Here is a 24,282-nt window from a genome sequence, read left to right on the forward strand (position 1 = left end):
TGCTATGGGTGGCTATAAATATTAAAAAGACCATTCCTTAAGCCCAAAACACCTACTGGAACAGATCCTAGAACAAGCAGTGGCACAAAGTTTACCCATGCCTCCACATCTTGTATAGTCAAAACAAGAAAAAAGGTTTCTGACTAAAAAAAGATGAAATACAAAGGAGGGGGATTAGGAAATAAAGCTCTTTTCTATTTGCCGTTTTCCAATAAAGACCTAGGGCTGGTTTCACAAAGATAGACCCTTCAGACGCTTTAGAAGAGGTGAATAAAAGTATCTTTCACTCACATCTTCAGTAGGACTAATTTGCTTTAGATTCTTGGCAAATTGAGGCTTTTTCAGACTTAAAAACATGGCTGATTGTGCCACCACTTCAACCACTCGCCTCAGTTTACTCCAGTGAAATAAGTTTTCAAGTGTTGCAGTCACAAGGTATTTCATTGGGAAAATGCAGGTACAGAATTGGCAAAAACAGCTTAGCACTTAAAAATTCTTGATTCAGTCTCATCACAAAACCAGTTCTTTTTCTCATTCCTTGTCCTACAATATTATTAAATCAAAAGCAGACCTGTGCCTTCCTTGTTTAGGCAGATGGTGCTACTGGTTATCCTAACAGAGTGTTACCATAGTAACAGAGATCTACATTTGCCTAGGGGTAGAGTTGACACCTTTTTAGACTTTATTTTGGATTAGACCAATCTAAAAGCAAATCTAAGACTGGTTTAACACTATATTTCGGTTCGAAAAACCTTTATGAAATCAGCCCCTGTTTTTTTTCTACTGGTGAGGTAAGTAAAGCCCCACAACAATTCGACAATTTACAGATCATGGTATCTTACTCTCTTCTTTCAGGAAAGAGTCTCTTTCAGGGGCACTAACAGCTAGTTATGGGTCAGCCTATGACTGGTCAGGGAGAAACCACTTTGGTGAAAACCCCCGGCTATGAGAGACGCCAACAGGACAAGCTCTCCTGTGCTCAGTAGGCCACAAAAAAAAAAAAAGCAGACCCAGTGACCTTGGTGGTGAGCGGTGTGATGAGGCGATGGATGCACACAGACAGGGCTTCCCTTTTAGAAGAGGAGAAAGCTTCCTCAGAAGGATCCTGTTTTGTTTTTTGGAACTCTAATGGATCCGTTTTGACTAATGGATCAGTTTGACGCAGCGAACCTCCAGGACACAGGGAAACACTGAAAATCCATTATGACATGATGGCCGAGAGCTTTTGGCTCACATTCCAGCTGGTAATGGAGAATTGGAGTCAATGACAGACAGTGAGTAAGAACAAGTAGTTTGAATTTTTATAGTTAAACAGCAATCAGGTTTATCTGGCTGTGTCTCACGTCTGTGCACGAGTACATGCACTGGCTGTTAACCTGCCTAGCAATGAGTGATAAATTGAATAAGTACAAACAAGTAAATACCCTCAGCTCATAAGACTAAGACCAGGTAATTTAGAAACAGTACTCCACTGTCTTCTTTCAACACACGCCTAAGACCGTGTTGCCTCAGCAATAATTAAGTGTCTTTGTTTCACCAGCTGTAATCCTACAGATGGAGGAGTAGTATTGCTGCTGACACGCCTGAGATTATCCAAGGATAGACAGAGGAGGAGGGGAGCTGGGGAGACATACACAGACAGGGTGAGAGTGGAATAAAGGTGAGATAAAATATATTTTGGCCCAGGACGCTCAGATTGCAGGGGTATGTCTTCCCCTGGTACGAAATGCAAACACTCCCACCTGCATCTAAAACGTGGAATAAAGGCTGGATCTGTGTTAATCATGTGCCCACACCCTGGAGTCTCATGCAACTCATTTTTGTCTTGTTTTAAGTGACCCCATTGTAGCAGCTACACTAGCTCACGTTGTTTCCTTGTAGGTCAGAGCAGTGACGTTGTGGGATAGTTGCAGACTGTTGTGCATCAGCTGAAAATCACATGATAGTGTTGTCACTATGCAGCACTGGCACTGCAGCTAGTCATCAGTTAGCTCCAACTGCAGCTCAGACAGAAATGGGAAAGATGTTAAAGCGATAATTAGGATGGGTCTATTTGTACATGTTCTAGTATCCTGTGTGTTAACAACAGAAAGGGAGAAATAACATAATAATGGGAGATTTCATAAGTGGATTCAGACACTTTTTTTTTTCCAATAAGGTTTCTTGGCTTTTCCACGCAATTGAGACAAAAATTCTCAACGATTTTCTTCTACAGTTGCTGAAATGGCAGTGTATATAAATAAATAATTAAATAAATAGGCATAAAAATCCATGTCAAACTTGAATTGATCTTCAATCTCTTATTTAAAATTAATGACAGGCTATGGTTTGATACAAAATAAAGATTGATTTAGAAGCATCAAAATCTCTCCATTTCAAAAATAACAACAAAAAAAGGAGTCCATCCATCCATCCATCCATTGTCTGCTTCTTATCCGGAGCCGGGTTGTGGGGGCAACAGTCTAAGCAGGGATGCCCAGACTTCCCTCTCCCCAGACCAGAAAAAAGGACAATGAATGTCAAGAAGCTACAAGAGCAAATCTGACTCAGACAAAATCATGTTTACATTTGAAATAACGTTTCATCATTAATGTTCATGTTATGTCACTGTGTTCTAGTGAAGTAACAACATGTAACACAAATACGAAGTAGGACACCGCTGACAGGCCTGACATGGGCTGCTGCATTGAATAACAGTAGGGATTTCTCCAAATTTGTTCAATGATGGAAACTTACATAAAAAAGCCTGGAAATGTTTTGATATTTCAATGCAGAAATGTTGCATATATATTTAATGTATATGTTTAAAAATTAATCAGTAACCCAAAGTGTCCACAAACATTACTTTGTGTTACATTGGTGTTCAAAAAGCTGCAAATACAGTTGAGAGTTGACTCTTATACAGAAGCCGCAGCCTTGTGTTTAGTTTTTTTTAGCAGGACTCCCTACTTGCAGCTTCTCCCATGGTCAATATGTTAAGAGTTTTACTACACAGTGCACATTTTGTATGTCTTTGGTTCTGATCATTCTCATAAATAATTTAAGCAGCATTTTTGAGCACTGTAAAAAAAAATTGTCAAACTATAAGATGCAACTCTGCCTTGAGTTAGGCATTACTTCTCAGAGTAAAAAAATGTATTTTTGAAGGAAATTTCCATGTTTATGAACCCTGCACTACTTGCTCTTTAAAAAGTAGTGCTTATTAAGTTTGGTGATGGCATTTTCTGTTCTAATGCCACTAAGAAATCATCTGCAGGCAAGAGCCAATGTCACTTCAAGAGAGCTAAAATGCATACTCTTTTCCATGTGCAGGTTATGAAACAACTTTTTGTTCATCTGTCACAGCAGCTGAAGGCTTTTAACAAAAGAGCTTTCATGTAATGATGAAGTAGGAAAAAAAGGCACAGGCAAATTAAGGTTATCAAGGATAGCTGCGCGAGCCACCCACGCCAAATGTGCATGTGTCCCTGCTGTATCCATTTTTGGGGAGGTAATGGTGCAGCGGCACCTGCAGAGTCCTGGTCCCCACTGTTAATCCAGCTGGAGGCTGTAGGCCAGCTTCAGTTAATCTGATCATCTGTGACCTGCTGAGACATGAAACCCACCCTTCAGAGCTCCTCTAATCTGCACACAAACATGCATGTAAACACACATGCATTGAGACTTGTATCTGATAAGTATATGTATTAACACTCATCCCAGCATGTGTTGCCTCTCAAGCATGAAGTACACTTGAAGTTCCTGTGACTCCCATGCACACTCCTACAAACACACACTGAAGAAAGGCTCCACAATGACAATGCCACCTCTCAGTCTGTTGACAGGTGAGTCACAGCTAAAAGACTGAGGCATAAGCCTGCTTTTGACAAGCTGTCATTTCAGTATGTTGAGAAGATAAATCATGGTGAATTTCAGCCATCCCATAGCCATGCGAATAACAGAATTACATGATGTTGATGACCTAGATTGGGAAAGAGAAGATCTGTAGTACACCCAAGGGGAAACAAAAGACAGACAGTAGCTTTTTTTTAATTAATTTCCTAACTTTACATTTGTTAACAGATATCTGAATTTCAATCACTCTCGAGCGATCAAAGCAACTCAGCAGTGCTCCCAAAATAGCACAAATTCACTACAAACGCTAATGAGAGAAATTAAACAAACAATGTGGGGGAATAAAAAAAAAAAAGTGCTAGCCTACATCTTCTTTTCCCGCTGACACTATCGACCGTGTGTCAGCGTGTGTTGAGGAGTTGTGTAAATCCATAAAACAGATAAAGGAGGATAATGAGATGGAAGGGAGAAAGCAGATCTATTCATCAAAGCCTCTTTCTAACACACTCAGCAGATAGGGGCAGAAATGTTGTATGGCTGCTTACTCTCCAGTCTGGAGATTAAAGCTGCAGCTGCTGACAAAAAAAAGTTGAGAGGTACAGGTTTATAATTCAAAGTACAGAGAAACCGGAGAGCCCTGCTTCTCCTTGTTTACAAGCAAACTAGTACCCAACTTATGATTAATCACGCCTAAGATAAAATATCTCTAAAATATATCCTGGCACGATTAGAACTGAGAGAGACCTAACAAATCATCTGACAGTATTCACAGAATTTGGCCTGTTAACAGCAGCTCTAATCAGTATCTTTCTGTTTTAAAAATGGATTAAAATGCCCATGTGGATTATGAAAATGTTTGTTAAAGACACAATGTGCATCTGTCAAATAATACGCTTGATACAGAAACCTGGTAGTAACTGGAAAATTACATTACTACAGATACTTGTGTGATTTCATTCTGATAAATGTCACCAAAAGGGAATAAAGAGCAGCACTGCCTGGTTCCCTATGTTGTTTGTTGTTTGTAATAATGATGAGGCCTCTGAGGACGCGCTCTCCTGTGAGCTGAAAAGACTCTAAGGCATTTGGAGATGATGAAAGAAGTCCTCTAAGGGTTAAGAATACTAAGGTAAAGAGTGATGGAGGACTGCTAACACTTGGTTAAAATAATAAATGCCCTTTGGTCAAAGGAACAAAATCAATAAAACAGTGCACAGTGACTCATACAGCTTCGGAGTTGCTTCTAGGCATGTTTTATGTTGAAATCATGGGACGTAGGTAAACATATTGATTACAGTAGTCACCCATGTCATCATACAGCTCTGTTTGGTGTTTACCCGAAGCTGAGCTGTGTCTTTGCGGAACAAATTCATCAAAAAAAAGAGACATAAGAAGACTTAATTCAAGTTAGAGGAAGTGAAATGCCAGCAGAATGAAATCAGGAAGCAGCTTTGTTTCTTTATCAAGCACTTAGCCAGAAGAAAGTCAAAAATTAAATCATAAAAGTGGAAATATCAGCTCCGACTGCTGTGTGAATGACTGCCACACACTCATTAAATCTCTAGCTCTGACTACCATGACTGTTTCGATGGTTTATAATAGCAAATATGGTGCCAGTGTACACCCCCCCATTGGTTCTTCTCTTTCCATCTCATCCTACTCTCCCACTTTCAGTCCCACACCCACCATGGGTTCACCCGACTCTGTGGCGGTGCGCGCTGCCAATTAGTGTCCCCCACCTGTCGCCGCGGGTCACCGGTGCAGGCATCTGCTGGGTGTGAAATTGGCCATCTCACTTTCGTCCATGAACTTTGCATGCCCCAGCCCCCGTTGGCCGAGACGCACACACAAACGCAAGTGCACAAAACACGTACAAACACACTCTCCCAGAGGCACAGATACGCTGTGATGACCTAAAGTTGACCTTTATGGTATGGCCACCCTGTGTGGTTGTGGAAGGGGGAAGGGCAAGATACAAATAATATTTCGAACTTCAACTCAACACTGGAAAGCGATCCTTATTCCAACAGTAGACATTACCATGCATGCTTTTAGGTACTGGGATTCTTAAGGGATTATTCTGCTTAAGTAAAACAATATAGAATTCAAACCCATATCCTATCCACAGACTTATGATACTATATTTATAAGGTTGTATCTCACTCTTTAGGGTATTATTTCCAGCATAAGTCTATATTTTGGTTCTAATATAACGATTAATACCTGTATTATTCACTATTAATAACTTATAACGTGGTGGACTGAAGTTTCACAATGAGCTGAAAATATTTTTACATCTCCCCTAATCACATGAAAGACCTAAAACGTTCTGTTTTCCATCCTTGCTTCTGAAAATGTGTGTAAAACCAAAAACTCATCACAATTTTTTTCATCAGCATCAGAGAACTATATTACAAAAACTCCTGCAGGTTAAAGTGGACTTAGAACTTATTCAATGTCCCATGATGTAACTATTACACTACTTGTGCATTTAAAAAGAACATTAGTGGAGTTGGAGTCATTGGACAATGTTCCTATTATTCATTAATGACACGATCTGGATGATTTCTATTAAAAGCAGGTTAACATGTTAAATTCATACACTATATAAAATCACCACCGCATGAAGACAGCACAAACATAGAGGAAAGGGAATGTGACCTAGAACGGGGTAATTCTGTCCCATGACTGAGGTTCAGGTGTGAAAAGTAAGACCCTAAAACAGGAAATTATACCGCAAGCCATTCTCCACAACAAACACAGCTAAACTCTTTCACTACCCACGCAAGAATCAAGTCAAACACTACAGAGAGAGTCTGTGGATGAGAGCCACAAGAGTACAACCGAGTCCTCAAAACAAACCCCAGACTCCTGCTTGCTTTTGTTATTGCTGAATTGAAAATCTGCACAAAGGTTAGCAACAAAAAGAGACAAATCAAATATAATTACGCACCCTGATGTAATACATAAGAGGTATTTTTATGTAAAATGTGAATAAATAAATATTTTACATAATGTATACACAGCACAGTTTTCTAGACCTATGTCGGTGTTATGTTTGATTAATATATATTTTCATTTTTTGTGCGAGTAAAACAGAAAAAAGCAGCAGATCTGCACACTATAAGATGGAGGTGCAAACGGGCATAAACAGAGCTTCATTTAAGAACGAGTATCAAATCTGTATTGGCAAAGCTCATACTAGTATCAAAACATTTACAGCAATAGACCAACTCTCCCTCTAACTAGAGCGCTGTAAGCCTTTCACACGCTAACACAAGAGTCATTTACACCGACTCTCAGCACTTTCATCCAGGAAAGCTCTATCAAATAACCCCAAATTGGAAACGCTACACTCGCCTATTAAGCCTGATGTTTGTGAGGAATGTTAGATTGGCCTCCAATAAATCGCCTTGACTGTAACTTCATGGCAGCGACTGCAACAGAAATATTGATCTTCATTCCAATTAGGGCTCTTTTAAGGGAATAGGTTCAAGTTCAGGAAAAAAAAAAGGATTTTTAAGTGCTTTTACTGATAAGAAAGTGGTCTCAATTCAGCATGAGAAATCACGACAGGTTCCGCTTTTCCTGTATGATTGGTGCTTGTCAAGCCTCAATAGGATATGAGTCAGAATACTTATGGGAAAAAGACAGGTTTCACACAGAGCATGAAGACTGGTCCATGTCAGTCACTGTTAGTTCATTTTGTACTGCTTATTGTAATAGAACAGAATCGTTGTAATATCCACGTGTCAACACAAAAGCCTTCACATGCTCCAAAGTGACACATCTTCACATGGGATTGGAATGCTAGGCCCACTTGTTTGACACAGACCAATAGTCATTTAGGGGAAAAAAAAAAAAAGTGAAGGGGACCCATTCTGGTGGAGGGTCCCTGAAGATTGCATTTCTGTTGCCTCATTAGTTGGAGCCAATTAAGAAGATCTCTGTCTCATTATAAAGACTGGCCCCTTAGAGACGGTTGGGCCTGTCTGTCTTACTGTTTGCGACTCCCTAGGTGTATATGTGTGCGGATGCCTGTGTGGGTTAAGCGTGTGCGAGGCGTCTTGTGTCTTTGTAAGTTTGTCCGTTTTGGTATCAGAAGCGACTCAGAGGCAGCCTAGGGGGAGCCGTCAACACATTTCCTGAGCAACGATTAATTTCCATGTTTCATATGGGCCACTGCAGACGCCATATGCTACAGGAGTGCACTGAACCGACTGTGGGAAGACTCTCCAACCCTCACAAACATGCCACTAAAACAGGAGATGCCAGACAGTCTTAAACATCACCAAACTGTCTTGTATTAAGCAACAAAATATGCCAATGAGTAGGGCTGCCAGGACTATAAAAGTTTAGTTTACAATTAATCAGGCTTGGGCAAAAAATTTACGTTATTATAAACACTTAAACAGATTTTTTTTTCTTAATGTTATACACAATGTAGACACGGAAACTAAAGACAAAACACAATCAAGAAAATACCTGTTTTTTAATCTAATTACATGCCGTGTGTAACTGGACACATTCACAATTAATATATTGTAAGATGGAAACAGGCTGTAGCCAGAATTTTTAGTAAGCAACAAAGTTCTCCAGAAGAACAATGATGATTTTGCAATTTTTTACAATTTTAAGAAAGCAAAACTTGGTGTTTGTGTTCACAGTTAGCTAAAACACTTAAAAACATACCAGGTTTTTGTTGTTTTGCTTAACTTAACTCTACTATTTAATGTTGAGCAACCATCGTAATTATTTCCAACATGTTCTGCTGCTTGGCAAATGTGTGTTCTGACCATTAAGAAGTGAAAAATAAATTTCATTCAGGACCAAATAATCATTTACACTAGAAAAGAGAGATTCATCTTAATAATCAGTAAGCATTTTTTATCATGGTAACATTTTTGGCTGAATTGTTTTCACATTGTGTCCTTCTAGCATCAGCATTACAATCATTCATTTACACATACAACACTAGATCTAATGAAAAGCCATTTATTGACACTGAACACTGAAACGTGAAGAAAATGAAATTTAACTGAAAATGGCAGACTTGCGAATAAATTCAATACAATATCATTTAAATATACAAAGGCTAATACTAGGGCTGGGTGACAAAACGATAACAATATATTTCGCAAAATAACTTTTCCTCGATAGAAATATGAGACATGCTCGACACAATTTTGACAGAATTCATTTGTCCATGTTTTGACAGACATAAAAACAGCCAATCACAATTAAGTAACACTGCACTGAACCGATCATGCTAGAGCTATGTCAAGTTAGGTTGACGCACACAGCACAGATGAAAGAGCAGCCGCAACACATACGCTAATGTTTGGGCTGGAGTGGGAGGTAATGAGCGTTCCCTCAGGAGAAAATTTGACAGAGAACTCAGGCGACCGGGTTACTGAAAAGAAGGGTGTAGCATACAGCCTGGGAGTCGGACATTCAAAGCAGGTTAAGTTTCTTTTTCGGTTTACGCCAGTTACGGCAGTTACGGAACACACCCCCGCATATATACCCCCAGCATTTTAAGGTGAAGATAGTCTCTTTTGTTTGTGTTCTCTTTTAAAACTTGAAAGCTTTTGCCTCCTGGTCAGACTTTTAGTTTAGTTTTATAAATATGGACCTGTTTTATTTATCTGAAACAGTTGGATAATGTTCGTCAGTACATCTGTCACGTTCAACCTCTGACAGAAAATAAATCAGATTTAAATAAAAAATAACCCTCTGATGTCTTCACGACTAACTTATGAGTAACGGAAGTGAATAGTGATTTGATTTATATTGTAATACCTATCAATATCGACTGATATGGAAAAAAATCATATCACGATAATTTTTTTCATATCACCCAGCCCTAGCTAATACTGAAATACACAAATAACTTAGGGATAAGAGAGTTGAGATGAACACGACAAAATGAGAGGATATTAAAAGACTGCCAACTAATCTCAAAGGATGAAAAATCATGTGGAAATATAGATAAAATAAGACACTTCTGTTTGCTTTTGCATTTCTGTTTTGCTTTTTTTGCTGTTTACACCTGAACTGAGACTATTATCAGGATTATGAAAAATACCTGCCTCAGATGGCTGCAATAATACAAATATGTAATAATTTTGACAGGTCTACACAGTAGCAGTGAGGTCAGCCTGACCACTGAAAGACAATAATGGATCTATTAAGTAGAAAATAAAATATTTAGGCAAGTTGAACTTAATATAAGCAAAAGCACAGATAGACTAAGAGGCAGTGTAAGTGGGCTCACTTTTACTTTTAATAATTAAAATAAGGAAAACAGCCTCAATCATCAGCTAGTATATTATGCAATGCATTGACTCAGCTTGTTAATTAGTTAAATGTAGCTCATACATTCACTTATCTATTAACTTAATAAGACAAGACATATTTTCTTTTTTGATGAAATACATGTTTTTTGACTTGAAATTCCTTTGTTGCGATGTAAAAACACTCTGTATCATATACAATTAAATGAGGAATTGATTCAATAATGCAGACAGATAAATGCTCCTCAGCAGAAATTAGATTAGGACAACCTGACTGTGTCTCTGATGATGAAACTACACATCAATAATTAATGAGACCAATACTAAAGGTCAAGCACGCAGTGAGCCTCCTGCCTGACGTGCTATAGATCTGCTTTACTGCAGAGGTGCTCACAACGGCAGCGACTACTGCAGCAGTAAGGGAGTTTGAGTCCAGCTGGCTTTGAAATCACCAAATGTGAGGATGGCATTGATTCTGCTGCACTGATTTAAGTTGCTGTTGCTGTTCTTTTTTTTTTTTTTTTTTTTTTTTTTACAGGGAGAAATAAAATGCAGAGAATCTAGTACTTTATCAGCATTGTGGGCAGCAGAGAGCGATGGAAAAAGAGGAGAGGAAGAGGATGACTCAGAGGTAGTGGGTGGATTGAGACCAGGTGAGACACTGGTACAGCAGATGGGCAGATTTTCAGTCTTTCCATCATGTTGCAGGCGGCTTTCTGGGTGACGAACACCTACAGGACTACTCAATCTAACATGACCGACGGCAACACTATATATTTTCTGTTGGAGAGAGGATATGATGGAGTTCAAGTTCAATATTGGGACTGTAAAAAGCTGTGCATTAGCAGAGTGGTGCAGAGAGCAAGTAGAGTGTCCTACATCTGGAAGGCCTGAGTGTACAGTAAGCGCCGCTAAAGGGCTGCTGTAGTGTCTCTGAGCAACACACGGAAAGGCTGAATTCAAAGGGCTGCTGCTCTATTACAAATCCATATCCTGGCTTCTCTGGAGATGGAACTAAATCAATAAAAATCTAACTCAGACATCACACAAATCATTAATAAACTTTGGTAAAAAATTTCACAAATGTACCTCTTGAATGCGACTCTTTCTCTTCTTTCTTTTGTGTGAAAAATCCTCCCGGAACGCTCTCACATTTCACATTTACCTCTACCTATCCTTCCTCAGTTGATTTTATTTTTAGTTTAACTGCCCACATTACAGTGCACCCATATTCCTGTTGCTAGGCGAATTTGCAACAACACTGTAAAGCACCAGTACCAAGTAGTCATTTGTAGTCATTTCAGAGGAGAACCTGTATCAATATTCGCTGACACACAGAGGACCATCACTAGGGAGTAATCTACCTTCAGTTTTACATACCCTTATTCTAAAGCATCTGAAAATCTCTCAAAACTTTGACAATTTCCAAGTCGAGACTGTAAAGCATCTCAACTAAACTATGGTATCCTATCAATTTTGCATTGCCTCTTAGCCTTAAAACTCTGATCATTTACATCTTATGATTTTTTATTATTATTGACATTTCAATATGGTATGTAAGGTATCCTCATAAGCCTTACTTTCTGTGTGCAAATACCTGCACATAGGAAATTCACTGCACTACAGGCTATGAGTTCCTTCCTCATTTTCTAACTCGTCTTTCACTTATTTTCTGTAACGTGAATTTTCTAAGAATAGCGTCTACACTTGGCTACGTCCACCTCTGCACCCAGACCCACAGGGAAACGGAGCAATGTGGGGACTGCAGCAGACTCTCTCTATGTAACACACACACACACACACACACACACACACACAGATGTGGGTCACAGTAGTGGCCCAATTAACATGCAAACATGTAGCCCACTTTATCTCCGATCGACAGCAGCACGGTGCAACAGGGTGCGCCCGGAGAAATATTAATAACGTGAAAATAGAGTCTGTTTCACATCAGTTTGACAACCTTGACATGAAATTGTAACATGAAATTACAAAAAAATGCAATTTTACTGTTACTTCTAAATAATATTCTGCAGACTATCTGTAACATTAAGTTAATTAGGTTTAATGGTAGCTAAAGGGATCTAATTTAGAAGGATTTGTACATTCTGGTGTCAAAGACTGACAGATCTGGGTCATATGATTTGCGCGATTCGCCAATTTGACCTTTTCCTCAAATAACTTTATCTGTCTATTGGAACTTTTTCTTCCACATCAGCGAGACTGCACGAGGGTCACAGGAGGGTGAAATCACACGGATCAAATGAAATTTGGCATGGTTTGCACTGGGAGGGCCGCGAGTGCGTGCGCATGTGTCTGCGTGCGAGGAGGCCTGTTTAAGGAGCGGTGGCGGCGGGGGTCTTCTTGGGGCTCATCAAAGCACGCCGCGTCCGCCGCAGCCCCCCACGTTAAGCTCAAGTCAGTGCCTCATTGTGTCTGTGTGAATGACCCTGGGGAAACACCAAGCTCCTGCTGCGCTGCATACATTCCCCTCCACATGTTTGCTCTGACCAGGGTGTGGCCCAGTTCGAGAGGATTATGCTGAGGAATGCAGCCGAGCCCATCTTTTAAAACAAGAGATGAAGGGGGGGGGGGGGGGGGGGGGGGGGGGTGAGGCCACGGGCATAAAGTTCATGTTCATTGAAGCTTCTGAAAGATTAAAGAAAAATGCAATGTAATAAGCCCATAGGGGAGAAGTTCCAGTTATGTCAGAGGGATCTTTACTTAAAAAAAAAAAGGTTCTGGTGCTTGTTGACATTTAGCCGTCATTGTCTGGATCAGTAATAATGTGGTAACAACGATCTGAATCTTAATAACAATCTGATAATTAGTTTAAAACGTTGCCCTGTCTGTCTGGAGCTGCTACTTTCAAATATGAAGGCCACTTTAATTCATTTCCTCCTGTTGTTGATTCACTTCTTCATGTCATTATCCTTTCGACTGTTCAAATATTAACACTTTGCTGTTTTCATTTTCCCTCGCTTCTTCATTTACCGGTCTCCATCCCACGCCCCCCGTAAAAAACACGTATGCTCTTTTGAAGCACAGTCCGGATTAAGATGTTCTTACCAAGTGAGGGAAACCAGGGCACCTCACCCCCAGGGGGACTGAGCCGAGTCTGGGATACAAATGAGAAAACAGTCCGCGCACCTGAAAAGTAGCCTCTATTGTTTCTCCTCCTTCGCCACTTTCTTTTTTGACAACCGCAACTTGACGAAACATGATAGTGCCAGGATGCAGCGGCAGACTACTCCCCCCCTGCTCCCGCCTCCCAGACTATTGAGGCTCACTCAGGCGTGGAGGTCACCTGGTAAAATCTGACTGGTAAAAAAAAAAAAAAAGAAGGGGAGAGAAACTAAACAGCCTGTGTAATCTAACATCTGATCCGCAGAAAAGCTTAAGAGACTGAATGGACATTTCTCAAAGGAGACGCTATGACATATCTGTCTTCTATATATAAACCTGGAATTAAATATGTCATATTTTTGGAATGAGAAACATAAATTAAGACAAGCTGCCTTTACATAACTAGCCTATGGCTGCAAGGGAAATAAATACAGCCCAGAGACAGCACTAGAGAGAGCAAAAACTGGAAAAGCAGAGGAACAGGCATCAACAAAAGCCTACTGTCGGAGGCGCAGCCAATGTGACACCGTCATATGACTTGTGTGATTGCATTTACTCTGTTAACGTTCGTATTCCCACTGATTTCCTATGCCCTCCTCCTCCTCCTTCTCCGCCCCCTCTCCCTCCTCCCCCAACATCACCATGTCACGGTTTCCATGGTCACAGCAACAAGTATCAAAGAGCTTTAAGGACACAGCAACCACCATATGACACATGATGCTTTTGGAAATGGAGAGCGTCTTCCTCTATTGATTATTACTAAAAATGAGAGTGTTTAGACTAAATAAAATATGTATGTCCTTATGGTCTACAATGGTGTTGAGCTTTAGTGTAAGCCTTTTATCACATCTGCAGGTTTATTCACATATTTACTGTAGTTTCACATAATATAACAGCTGTGGATGAGACGTATACTGTGTTATGATTGAAAAAGCCTGTTATTTTTCATATTATGTTCTTATTCATTTTGTTGAGACACATATCATATTTTTCATCATTTTGATCATTTGTTTTTGTTCCTCAACACAACGCAGATACACAAAGGAGATGAGGAGGGGACTCTGCTTTTGCCGGACATGGTGTGGGTATTGAGTTTTGACAGTATTCACAGGCAGGAAATTTGCACAGAGTCTGCACAAACAAACATGGATGAGAGCGAGCTCTGAGGAGAAAGACTCCATCCAGCCAAGACAAAACAAAGAGCTCGCACCTAAAAGAGAAACTACTATTGTTGCATGAATGTGGGTAGGGCATGAAAACTCTGGCTAGGACCAGACCGATCCCCAAGAAAGTTGAACACATTACTAACCACTTTTAGCATTTTGAAGTATTGGAAGAAAGAGAAAAAATGAGTAACAGCTTATTTTTTGTCAAGTGTTAACTCAAAAAGTACAGAACAAGTGCTAAATCGTGACATATATTGTTATCTAGAAGTGAAATGACCAACTGTATATCATATAATTGGATTCTCATCATAATATACAGTCCATTTAAACACCAACAATCTGTATTTTAGCTTGACATTTAATGTTGTGCTCTTGCAGCTTTTACAGCTCCAACAACCCTCAGAACCCCATCCAAAGCAGAAATGTAAGGTGGAAGACTAAAAAAAAAAAAGCGTTTCTGTATTTGGGGGTCACTGTTGTCAAATTTTCACCTCATATCTCAAAGGAACAAAGATATACTTGGTGAGCTTTATCATGTGTACCAACTGAATCAGACAGATATTTGCCTAGACAGAGACAAAGCAGCTTGTTCTATTTTGAGAGACGACAAATGTAGCATACAGCCTACTGTGTGGCGTATGTGGACAAAAAATAATCCCCCAGACATTATACTATAGAAACGCTGAGAAGAGAGTGGTAGAGTCAGGACACCACAAGCTGTGTGATCGAGAAAGCAGGAGCCAACGGAACAGGAATGACCCCTTGTCGACACTGTCTCATGCAAAGCACGCTAACAGAAATGCAAAACCCTTGGATTTGAGCGGCCGTTGGCTACTTAGGTCATTGTACCGCTCCAGATGAGCAGCTGGGATGCTCTATCCTGACCCCATGGTCTTATGACTTTCCTTTTCTCTGTCTAAAAAGGTTGTGTTGTTCTCAGAGGCTTATTAATAAGGGTGGACACACACTCAGGGGCAATGATTGGATTAAACCCTTAAATTGAATTTATACTCTGTTAAAAAAAAATTTTATATATATATATATATATATATATATATATATATATATATATATACATATATATGTGGCACTTATCTTTTCTGCATCTCATGCCAAAAGCAACGACATCCACTGAATGCTGAACGGTCTCAGTGTAAGTGTTTAAAATTAATAACACCTTTAGACGAAGTGTTGTGAGGAATGACTTTGCCAAGTCTGCCACCTATAATTTACATAATCTCATCTAAAATGTTCCTGTTTTGCAACCCAAACACTCATTGAATAATAAGCCTAGAAATTAAGTGACAAGAATTAATGTGACTCATAAGGGAGAGAAACTAGAAAAAATATCTTGAAGTCAGGATTATGTCTGTGTTTTACTGTATGTCATTCAAATGCCAATAAAAGATCTAGAATCTTTTCATTTCACGGCTAACAACAACATTTTGACACTTTGGCTGTAGGGATATGAAATAGATTGAGCCATTGTCACCACACAAGTGTTTTTTTTTACCACCTCAGCCTGGAAACAACAATCAGATCAGTCAAATTTTACACCAAGTCGGCATGCTTCCCGCTGCAGCCTGACAAATGCAACAACAGACTTACACTCCTACTCTACTCCACTCCAGAGCCTTACCTTTCACGTGTTTATGAAAAGGGCCCTTCTGATCATTGGCCAAGTCACGCCTGGCAGCGCACAACCCTGGCATGATAACCCTATCAGATGAGAGGACCCAGGAAGACGATACGGGCGTAATGGGGTGGAAACCAGCCTGCCGTGGAGCAAAGCACACTTCCTAATGCATAATAAAGCATTCATTCTCTTAGCTGTCACGAGGAAAGTCTTTGTGAGAGAGGGGGCGAGATGGAGTTAAAAAGTACAGAGAATCCTGTATTCTCATTTTGTCACTGGGTTCTGGGGTAAAAAAAAACGAGTGTGAGAGAGGAGAGCGAGGAATGAGATCCGTCTATATGTGCATCCACGATTCAGCTACAATAGTGATGGGCTTACACAGAGCAGCATCAAATGGAGACAGAGAAACTTCTAGATACTCAGAATAATAACACAAGGAGTCATAGCAAGCTTTGGCAGACTCATAGCCTTTTGTGATGACAATAGAGGTGGGGAGAGTCATTAATTATAAGATGCATCACAATGTGGACTTCAGCATACTGCATGTGTAAATCAGTAATCTATAGTCTCCTGCATACATAAAAATCATACTATACCAACGCTCATTATAAGCGGGACTGATGTTCAGTTACTTCGCTGCAGTGTGAATCCGAGCAAAAATAAGTAAGAACGGACCAGTTCCTGCCCCTGTAATAAACACACAGAGCATCTGTTGGTTTCATAACACTCTAGCAGCAAAACTATTGGTTGAATTCATACCAAATTGGGTTTATAGATTGCCAGTCACCCAGAATAGATGTGGTTACATTTTGGGAACAGGAGGTCAGAGTTAAAAAATTTTTATGCATTTTTAAAATCTTTTTTTTCCCCCTTTTACTTATAATGGGAGAAATTTCAAATGTTTGTAGTAGCAAAACTATTGACTGAATTCATCCCAAATTGGTTTTAGAGATTGCCAGTAACCCAAAATAGATGTCATTACAGTTTGGAAAAGTAGGTCAAAGTTCAAATTTTTAATGAATTTTTGAAATCTTTTTTCTTCTCCCATTTACTTAAAATGGGCAAAATTTCAAATGTCTATAAAAACATCAATTTTGTTTCAATTTACTTCAAACTTGGCACATATAAAGAGGCAATTAATATGCTGACATCAGAATATGCATAGACATGATGACATCAGCTGGATTGATGCCAAAACGAGCTAAAATGTGTTAGGGGTGGGGTTTGTTGTGCCTGTTGTGTGGTTAGTTTCATTTTCATCAGTGTGTATTGTAATGATACCAGTGCATTTTTAGCTTTGGTCCAAAATGAATTGACATCATTTGCAACATGGTTAAGTGAGATTCTATTCACCACCATATTTTTGGTTCATTGTAAGACCGTGGAGGAGCACTGACACTGGTATGGGAAAATGCAGCTATTTCAGCCTGTTGTAGTCTGATTGAGAGGGAGTTTATCTGTTTGAAGACTTTTTACATTAACTTTGGAAAAGTAAATATGCAGTGATATAGAAATCTGAGGATGTGACCATTAAATTGCATCGTGCATGACTGGCAGGTAAATAGTAATAAAATCGAGAAACCACTGAAGATTAACAACCCTTGTGATACAAAAATAGAGGCATTCAAAAAAGGCTCAATATCAATATTGTCTTGAACATATTGAAAGTGTTGCTTGCATGAAGGATTATCTCTCTGTAACATCCGACTCAACACTGTGTACCGATGCATGTGAAACAGGGTCTGACGTCAAGACAGGGCTGTGCAATATGATGATATATATCTTGTGACAATAGGAAAAAGTCGTTTTGTATCAGCCTCTGTCATTTACTTGGCTGTGTGACAAATCCCACTCTTTATGGCAATATTTTGGACGATGCTTTGTGTTCTTCCATGAAATAACAAATTTGCACCATGGTGACACACGTATAATTCTGAAAAGGATAAAGTCGATGATCAGCCACGACAAAATAAGGTGGTCACGCTGAGAAAAAAAAAAAAAAACAACTGTGGTGTGGATGAGAAAAATGTAATGTGTGAATTATATCACAGGCTGGTCTTTGCAACTTTAGTCTACATTATTTCTAACAGGTAATAACTAAATCAACAAAAAAAAAGACTTAGCACTTATATAAATGAGAAATTTTCAAGATATGAATGAATAAATATGCACCTTCATAACACTGAAGGTGTGAAAGGTAGTAAGTGCTACTCCTGTTTTCTAACCCTAAATTTACAATTTTATATTTGCATTACAGTTTCATAATCAATATGCAAGATTGTTAAGAAACAACAATGAAAAATTTAATCAAAACAATCAGCATAATTGAGTGAACATCACACTGTGCAGGAATCATGTCAAACAGGATGGTTTCTATTTACCTTTGCATATTTTAATATTTTATATGTTGTTTGATTGGAAATTTGCAAAGGTTGTAACTAACAGGAGAAATATAATTAAATATGGTTAAGTACATCTAATGTGTTGAGTATAATTAAAAGAAAAATGTGCTACATTGTGATACATATTGCTATGTGGATACAAAATACCTTGTAGTGTGTTACTTTTCAGCTGAACCACAGGAAACCCATTTTAACATACCCTCTCCTTTCTTATTATTTGAGGCGAAACATTATTGACAAAAGCAGTAAACCTCCACAAATATTTTGTCCCTATGATTGCACAATGTCACAAGTAGATGGTGTGTGTGTGTGTGTGTGTGTGTGTGTGTGTGTGTGTGTGTGTGTGTGTTGTGTTGTGTGCCTCAGGCTGCCCAGAAGCCAGTGCTGAATCTACAGGCGGTCTAGCCCTTCAAGCTCGGACCTGATGATAGGTCCCATGGAGCTGGCCTTATGGCACAAAACAGGAATTTGGTCGAACTCAAGCTTTCTGAGAGAGTGACGGGATCAGTAACCTCAAGTTGTTCTTGGCAGGAACATATTACACTGTCAGAGAACATGAAGCTGTAAATATAGGTCTTTTTTTCTATATAACTCAGGGTATTCTTTTGTTGTGTTTTCTGCGTGTACTGACAGGGTACTCAAAGCAATGTCAATGAGAAAAGCCTCAGTAGATTAGCATGAGGCTGAGTGTTCTGGTCATTTCTTTTCATCAGTCTGGCATGACTGCTCAGAGTTTGGAAGAAACAACCAAATTATGTCATGTGCAGAGGATCAACATCAGGCCTCCCCTCGCATGGCGCAACAGCAAATCGATCCCGATTGGAGTCAGCTGTTTACTCATTAAACCATAAATGCTCACGAGTCTGGCAGCTGGGAAGGAGTGTCACTCAGCGGCTGAACGCAAAGCAATAACTCAGCAGGACTTAACCGTGAGTCTAGGCCAATGATACAGCTGATGGCTCGCTTTTATAGTGTGGACAAATAACTGACCATGAGCAACTTGTTATGACAAAGCCTTTGACGCACTTGGTAGACATTTCAAAGCAGTGTGGAATCCTACAGCAAGCATCTGCTGTTTACTGCTTATAATGTAACATTCAGTTTTCAACATAAATCGATGATGATCCCCATGACGTACACCTAGTCCACCTTTTTTCATTGAAATCCTACACAACCTTGAATGCTGTAGAGTATACGCAGCAGCCCCGCACTGCTGTATATGTGAAATGCAGTTCATACTTAGAAAAAAAAAAAACAAAAAAAAAAACACAACTATCTCCTCACAGTCCCAGTGTTCTGCTCTAGTTTCTTTGGCTATTTATCATTGTCACAGCTGTTTTATTGGGGTTTTTTTCACCGAGCGTGAAAAATAATAGGCTACTCTTGGATGCAGTCTTCTTATTTGCACAATGTGGGGGCTAGTGCGAAGAAACCTTGTTGTAACTGGGGAGACATTCAAAGTGTCTGAGTCTGAGCTTCTTTATGATATTTTACCAGCAAGCAGTGCAAAAATAAATGCACTGTACAATGTCATCATCACTATAATATATTTCATGTTATGAAGGGTTAGATAAATAGAAGATTTATAATTCAACATGGCTCTGGGCAACTAGTAGATCATCATAATGTATTAACCACACACTTGGGGCAGACCTAACAATATAAACAACAGTAATGCTGGCTGTTTGTGTGTGTGTTGGTTGTGTGACAGCTGACATGTATCCACAAATAGAACCTCTGGAATGACTTAAGGCGATTGGATGTTGGTTCACAAGTTCATGTGATGGACAAGACACTGTAACCCTAGAAGAACTTACCGTATATAAAAACCAAACACACGCACAAACACACACACCTGTGGTGACAGTGAAGATGACAACAGACCTCACTGGCCTTTAGCTTCATAGGTCAGGCTGGACTGCTAACTGCAGCACAGCATGGAGACCTGACACACATGCTAATTTGAGCAGCACAACCAACACCCATCGACCATGAGGGCCCACAAAGCTGTAACATTTTACATCAGATGCTATATTGGTACTGCAGGGATGTCATTAAGTCTTCTCAGGATGATTTCTGTGCTTTTACTTGGCAAAAGCATGTCACAGTCAGAAAAACAATACAGTGAAATTATGCAACAAGGAAAAAAAAAAAAAACTACTGAAAGTCCTTACCTTTAATGAGTCAAAACAGGCGATCACCCTCCCGTTCTCCACCTGACAGCTTTTGGGCGGGTGTGCAAATTTGCATTCCTCATCGCTGCGAGAGCAAGTTCCCCTCTGAAACTGCCGGCACACTTCCAGGGTCAGCCATTTTGTGTCCCGTATGGAGGCAATGTTTAGAGCCATGTCAGCAGCGCTGGCTGAGGAGCCGGAGTGGAGTGGAGCCACTTGGTTTAAGGAGGAGACAATCCTCTGAGGACGTGTTTCAGAATGTTCCAGTACAAAAAAAATTAATAAATAAACACACAACGGACTAAAACTGATGGGACATGTAGCTAAAATGTTCTGCTTCAGGTCAGTGGATTAAGTTTGTCCTTGTGGGCAGAAACGTGGAGGTAATGGCTGGCAAAGTCTCTGTGACCCGAGCATGGGACTGCACTGCTGTGGTTGTGTTTGTCACTCAAACAACTAATTGTTCATCAATCAGATAGTCTCAGGTGCAGACCTCTGACAAGGCAGAGGGGACATGCTCAGAGACAAGCCCGACTGGTTGTACCAACGTCCTCAAATGTCCCTCTGTATGAGTGATGATATCTGTGCGAGCGTGGATGTTGAGATGCAAAAGGGGTGCTATTTTAAGGTGCAATGGCACAGTTTAGGACAACACAAAATGGCTTTCTATTGTTTAGACCTCCTCCGTACCTACTCTTTGGCACCTTGGCCAACAACACAGTATTTTGACCTCGAAGTTCCTCTGAGCTGTGTCCTGTCACGACTGCAGTGAGAGAAAAAGTCGGGAGCTCTGCAGAAACGCCAAGGGATCTGTCTTCAAGTAGGGGTGTCGTCTCACAAGGCACTTTCTGTCAGTGATCTGCAGAGACAGACAAGGAACAAAAAGAGAATTTCAGTGTGAGAAGATGCCTTGTTAAAAATAATAGGCAACAAATTATCTAACAGGCTGAGAGTGTTTGTGAATGTATGTCAGTCTGGATTTGTGTGCTGCCTCAGAAAGATGCTGTCTTTAAAAGGTACAGAGACTGATGGACCAGAGAAAAGGCACTTGTGAGGTTATTCCGAAGCCACTCGAGTTTAAGTCCCCGATCGCCGATTTGTGCTATTGTACAGGGTGACTACAAGCCCACTGGCTCTCCGACATATTGCACTCAAAAGGGTGAATGGCAGAAGCCCCTGTGCTATGAGACAGTGGACAAGAGCATCGAGTCAGAGTAGAGATACAAAAAAGCCCCAGGGTCCAACCCACCCTGTACAGCCATGCACGGCGGGATATGGTGGCCAATAGAAAACCGCACAGCGCAGCACTATTCTAGGCAAACGTCCAGCACCGGAGAGGGGACCGAGACAGATGCATATGCCAGTGCCAGACACCATTACGACGCTGCCCGGCAATATTCACTGGTCTTCCACTGTCCAAATTAGATACCGGCTCATTGACAGCAGCCAGTCCGTTTAAATTCAGGTGGAAGAATGTGTGCCTTGCCTTGTCTTGTAAAGATATCGGACTCTGGGTCTGGTTGTTGTCTCTGCAGACTTGGGGTGGGGGGGGGTGGGGGGGATGTTGGTGAAGCAACAATCTGAGGAAGTGACCTTTAGCTTGAGTGTATGAAATCCATTACTAAGCTACTGCGCAGGGAGCTCCTTTCTTGGCACATCTGGAAATGTTTTTCTCTTAACTGGGGGCGGGAAAAGGGGGCTGGGGACACCAGACTGAGGGAGGAGAAAAAGACGGGCTGTAAAAACCTGCAGCTCTCTTTAAAAGATTCCCCATAACTGTCTGAAACTTATAAAAGTACCTGCGGAAAACAGACACTGTCAATGGCATTAGGGAGAGATGCCAGACTTACTTGGTCTGCTACTGGAATTAGGTCTAAGAAAAAGTGCAAACCCATGAAAACAACATGAGAAGCATTACTCTGTGTTAATGAAGACAGGTCGAGACTTGTACTCATACTGTCTGCTACTGTTAAGGGGAGAGGATGTCCCTTTTATGAACAGGCCTGCACAGATGTCATACAGGTGTACAGTCATTCTCAGGGTAGTGTTTTTAGACACGGGAGAGGAGGCCAAAAGATCATTTCACTGTGTTTTTAAATACAATCATTATCAATAACTTAAAAGCCAATCTTTTTTTTTTTTTCAATTTATAAGTGAAGTATGGAATACATAGGTATTATAAATAGACTGACTTCTCTGTTTGCACAAATAAAGCAAGAAATAGACTGATTAGTTTAGTTTTGGCTAGTTTGGCTGATTCAACTGTACTTCTTTACAAATTACTGGTATCAGCAGAGCTTGGTTCAGTTAATAGCCAATGTCAAATATCAGGTTTTCATTGGAATTACTGATGCTGAAGAAAAAAAAATAGATCAAACAACAAAAATCAGACCCACATAGTTTTAATGGGGAATGTGGTACTCAGGTCTAGAGTTACTGATTAATTACTTTGCTTTGGATGTTGAGTCCAACACTTATCCCATTCTAGTACATCTGAGTCCATTTCTGTCAATGAAGAATATTATTTGTGAAGAAAGACAGTGACAAGATATCATATGGTTAGATATTAGCTTTTTCTGGCTCTAAATTATTATGTCAGCCTTTAATCTCTACTCATTTCTCAACATCTGAATAAAACAAAACGTTAGATTTAAGATTTGACTATTTCCATTTCAGAGCATGTTTTGGTAGTAAATGACTAACATGAGAGAGTTGTGTATAACAAATATTGTACTATTAAGAAAATTACAAGACAGCAAGTATTTTAATTTAAACAGTAACCTTTTCAGCAACCTTCTGTCAACACTTGGCATAAAGGAAAGAACTGACAGGAATGGAAAAATACTTGCAGCCATGTCATTTCACAGGTCTTCAGTCTGCATTAGTATTTTCAGACCCATGTTCTCCAGAGCTTCTACTGGTACCGTGTCTTCGGCTACATAAAAGTGGCCACGCAGTCACCTCTCTGTTGAATTTGTTGCCTTGGTTGTACTTTGTCAGCTTCTCAAATGTCTCACTCGATGACAACTGTTTGGTTTTTTATAAGGAGGTCTTCATCCAGCCATGCTGCATACTTAAACTGCATTGTTTACATGTTTGTCATGTTAGAAAAGAAACTCGGAAAGTTATTTGTTCAACAGACAACAAACAGTATATTAACTTATATACTGCATTCTTAGATTTTATGTCATTAAATGCTGTTTTAATTTATCAGGTGAAGTTTGGAAACAAGAGTAAGGCCAATAAAAATGTCATGATTTGCATGAAAAAAACTGTGCACACATGTATCATCAATCAGCCCTTTTCTCCTGCTGTCCTGTAGACCTTCACTTATTATTCTAATAACATTGTGTTTGTTTTTGAGGTCTTAACCGTGAGTGGGAGACATTTTAAAAGTGTGTGTATGTATACATTTGACAGATTTAGAGACAAATACAGGATAGGTAGACTTTCGTTTGACAATTAGTGCGAGAAAAACATTTCCACTAAAATCACGCACCAACCACATACTGCTTCAAGCCTGTGAATCCAGACCATTGTCTAACTAATCATATTGTCCCACTTCAGCGCTGATCATGTGAAATGAGATGAGAAGCTTCCTCACCGGATCATACTGACGCTCAGGCTACACTCTCTAAGGCAGGATTT

General features: G+C 39.9%; 1 protein-coding gene across 9 annotated transcripts in view; it reads right to left on the reverse strand.

Annotated features, from left to right (window-relative positions):
• mbnl2 (muscleblind-like splicing regulator 2) overlaps positions 1-24,282 on the reverse strand; it is a 64,289-nt gene that overhangs the window by 31,201 nt on the left and 8,806 nt on the right. For all 9 annotated transcript variants that reach the window (XM_030151813.1, XM_030151787.1, XM_030151803.1 and 6 more), the window contains exon 2: positions 20,635-21,493. In XM_030151813.1, coding sequence (XP_030007673.1) covers positions 20,635-20,808 — 174 coding nt within the window. In that variant the 5' untranslated portion in view covers positions 20,809-21,493. The remainder of the gene's footprint in view (positions 1-20,634; positions 21,494-24,282) is intronic.

Source organism: Sphaeramia orbicularis, chromosome 2 (genome assembly GCF_902148855.1).
Source record: "Sphaeramia orbicularis chromosome 2, fSphaOr1.1, whole genome shotgun sequence".
NCBI classification, from domain to species: Eukaryota; Metazoa; Chordata; class Actinopteri; order Kurtiformes; family Apogonidae; genus Sphaeramia; species Sphaeramia orbicularis.